A 3,794-nucleotide genomic window follows, 5' to 3' on the forward strand; every position below is an offset into this window, starting at 1 on the left:
CTTAGAAGGAAGTTATAGTGAAGGCAGAAAAATGAACTAAATCCATTGCTTCCTCCTCATAGTACCGATATATCAAGCATGATTAGGAATGGTGTCGACTGAAAAAACATTCAATACAAAAATATTTGTCAATCATATGAATTCAAAAGAGCATCTCTATATAACATGAAGAAATATGCATAAATCCAAATTGTATTGTTTGAATATGGCTAACATAGCATTAATTTCACTTACTTCCACACTTGGATCCAGGCGTGAATGGCATCTTGCAATACTTGATGACAAACACAACCTTCTCCATGCATAATACCTTCATTTTATCCTTGTTGACATCTTTGCAAAGGCAAGGTACGCTTGCCCTCTGCCACATGGCGCAACATGCCTCTGATGGGATGAGTTTTGGCTCAGCTGGCCATGTATGGTAGCGCCGACACTCCCGTTTCATGTCTATTCGGTCCTGCTCGCATTCGTCAGCAGATACGGTTACTGATACGATGGCAAGGACCAACATTATGCTTAGGAGTTTCGCCATTGCTATGTATAACTTTTCTCTTAGCGACACTAGCAGGGCTCTTGGATTTTTCAATTAATATAAAATTGGTAATGCAAGAGTTGTGTGCTTTTGGTGAATGTTTTAGGTGGGATATTAGAATTCTTATATAGGAGAAATATTGATAGATATCATAGCACACATAATTAATTGTCTGTTCATTAATTGCATTAGTGGCTTGAAGAGGACATCAATACCATTGTTACACCCACAACCCCTGCTACTATACAAACTGGACCAATTACTAGAGCTCGCACACGCCAATTAAATTATCAGGTACTTTCGTTTCTTGGTAATGATTCTAATGTTCATGAGAATATGATGCTACCTAAATTGGATACATTTGTTTTGTTTACAAATGAAGGGCCTAGCTTGGAGAAGGATGAACATTGGAGTAAGTACAAGCATGGAGTTGATGGCATGCGCAAGGGAAACAAGAACAGAGTTTCAAGTGATGATTTCAGGACTTTGAAGCCACCATAATGAGTGCATGAAGCCTTGAATGAAATATACAAGATGTCACTTCATAATTTTCGTCCAGAGGCTATTCTAGATGCTGCGTCACGTTATTATTGAGCCAGGACCATGTATTTTCGAAATACTTAAGTATATGTTGTTTTTAGAGTCTGTATGTGTGGGGAAACAAGAGTTAGGGTTGGTTTCGGACCCCTCCTCCAAGGGCCACGAAATTCCTCCCTCTTCCTCCATATATATAGCCCTTAGGGCGTCGTTTAGACTTTGAGTTTTCCTTAGATTAAAAGTTCGCCATAGCTGCAAGTTCGCGTACTTCGTTTGTGTTCAACGACCAGACAAAGGTGTCACAGAACCCCACCTTCATTAATAAAGTTTTCCTCTTATATTCGCAATATCCAGATTGCAATCTCAGTTTCTTGCTTGTTCTTCGTTTGCTCGCAGGAAACAGACCCTCATGGTCAGGTTGATCGTGCTCCGGCATGGTCAATAACCCCTCAAAAGTTGGTTTAGCGATTGCTAAGGCGCGGCATCTCGTACATTCGCAGTCGGGTCGACAAGGTCGACTCCCACAGAAAACGATAGCCACCGTCTCATCAAAACATCAGGACACCTTCGCCTCTATCAAGTGGTATCAGATTTCCAGGTTGCTTGGTGAAATTTTACAGTTTTTCATAGTTTCGATCGAGTTTATTCTTCATACCTATAGTCCACGAAAAAGCCAAAAAAATTAGGGTTAGTTCATCCTATCCGAACCAATCTGAGCCTTTGCATAATGCTTTTCTGTATTTGCTTTGTTGAATTTGTGGTTGCATCGTCGTGTCAAGTTGCTGGTCTTAGCGTCTAGTCCTTTAGAGTTTCGAGTTCTGTTTACAGGTTTTCACGTTGCCGCTGCCATATATCACCACCGCATCATCATCATCATCATCATCATCATCATCATCGCCACTGCCATATATCACCACCGCATCATCATCATCATCGCTGCTGCCGTATACCACCACCGCACCAACTTCATCGCCACTGCCATATACCACCACCACATATTCACCGCCAATCCGAGTCCATATATGCCACCACCTATTCGCCGCCATCACGCCAATCCGAGTCCACCTGCAACATATATCCGCCACCAGTCTGAGTTCCACCAGATTCATCGCTGCCACCAGTCCGAGTTCCACCAGATTCATCTCCGCCTTCAGTCCTAGTCCGAGTCCAGTATTTTGTTACTCTGTTTTGGATTTTTAGATCACGCCATACTCTGAGCCGTGACAAAGTAGGACTCCCGAACTTTCTTGATACCCACAGTAGAAAAATAGTTCCAGTTTAAAAAAATAAGTCTGAAAAATTCTGGCTAGGCAGTTTTGACACCATTTGTAGACTTCTTCAAAAAAAAATTATTGCGGAGCAAAAAAAGGAAAAAAGAACTGCAAAAAAAAGTGAAAACAAGGAATTTTTTTTTCAGAGAGTGCTCCTCACTTGTTTACGTGCCGTGCTATGATTTTGTTCGTGTTCTAGGCTCGCGTCTCTGGTACGGTCTAGCCTAGGACCAACACAATACCGTCGTTGAGCGTTTATTCAACTTTTGCATCTCTGAATTGATTATTGCTGACCCTTTTTGCTACCATATTATAAGTCTTCCCAGCTCCACATACATCTACGTCGTGTGTTTGACTCTCCCTGGCAATCGCTCTATTCAAGTTTTTGAGAATTTTGACTACAACGGTTGATGATCACCACCTGCTGCTTGGTAAGAACTGGTAAGATTTTGATATTTGCTTGACGGATTTGTGACACACCAGCACCACTTCCTAATAGTCTGTAGGATCATATTCTTGTGTGTTTCTATTGTTGCTAACCATGGCAGGATCACAAGCCGACGAGACTGACTAGGAGAACATGACGAACAAAGAGTTACATGATAAGTTTCAGCAAATGATGAGTGGATAGGTGGAAGATGTGCTAAATAGATTTGAAGAGGCCATGGAGAGATAGATGGCATTGAGTAGGTGTTCGAAACAAAGCTCGATAACAATTTTAAAGAATTGCTTGCGCGTCTTCCACAACCACCGCCCGCTGCACCTGTCACACCTCTACAACAACAACAACAACAACAACAACAACAACAACAACGCCTTCCAAATCAAGTGGGACGAGCACAGCGCGTTCCCCTTGAGCCTGGTCAAACTTCTGGTGCCGCTGTACCTACTGTTAATTCTTTTGTAGCTCCTGCGGCTACTGCATACGTGGAGGACCATTACGAGGACGAGGTTGATCAAAATCAGAACTATGTGCAACCACCAGCACCACCATCACCAGGTCATCCTCTTGCATATCATCGCAACGGTACGAGTGCACCACCTGAGGTACGAGATCATGACCATCTTCCTAAACTAAAATTGAATATTCCACCATTTGAGGGTAGATATGTTCCTGATATATATCTTACTTGGGAGTTAGAAACTGAACAACGATTTACATGTTTACTATATCCTGAGGAGAGACGTGTTCCTGCTGTTGTTTGTGCTTTCACTAGTTTTGCATGTGTTTGGTGGTGGTCTGAACATTGTAGATCATATCATATTCCAGCTACTTGGGCAGCTTTGAAAACTGCTATGCGTACTCATTGGGTTCCACCATATTATCAACGTGAATTACTTCAAAAATTGCAGCGTTTAAGACAAGGAAAAAATTCTGTAGAAGAATATTATCAGGAATTACAAACTGGCATGATTAGATGTGGTATTGTTGAGGATAATGAAGCTATACTTGC

The 3,794-nt window shown here is 41.8% G+C and overlaps 1 protein-coding gene across 1 annotated transcript; it reads right to left on the bottom strand.

The window, feature by feature from the left end:
• Positions 1–226: 226 nt before the first annotated feature.
• LOC125532450 lies at positions 227–532 on the bottom strand. Its single transcript, XM_048696508.1, has one exon. The coding sequence runs from the start codon at positions 530–532 to the stop codon at positions 227–229; it is 306 nt and encodes a 101-aa protein (XP_048552465.1).
• Positions 533–3,794: the final 3,262 nt, after the last annotated feature.

Source organism: Triticum urartu, unplaced genomic scaffold (assembly GCF_003073215.2).
Source record: "Triticum urartu cultivar G1812 unplaced genomic scaffold, Tu2.1 TuUngrouped_contig_9965, whole genome shotgun sequence".
Taxonomy (NCBI): domain Eukaryota; kingdom Viridiplantae; phylum Streptophyta; class Magnoliopsida; order Poales; family Poaceae; genus Triticum; species Triticum urartu.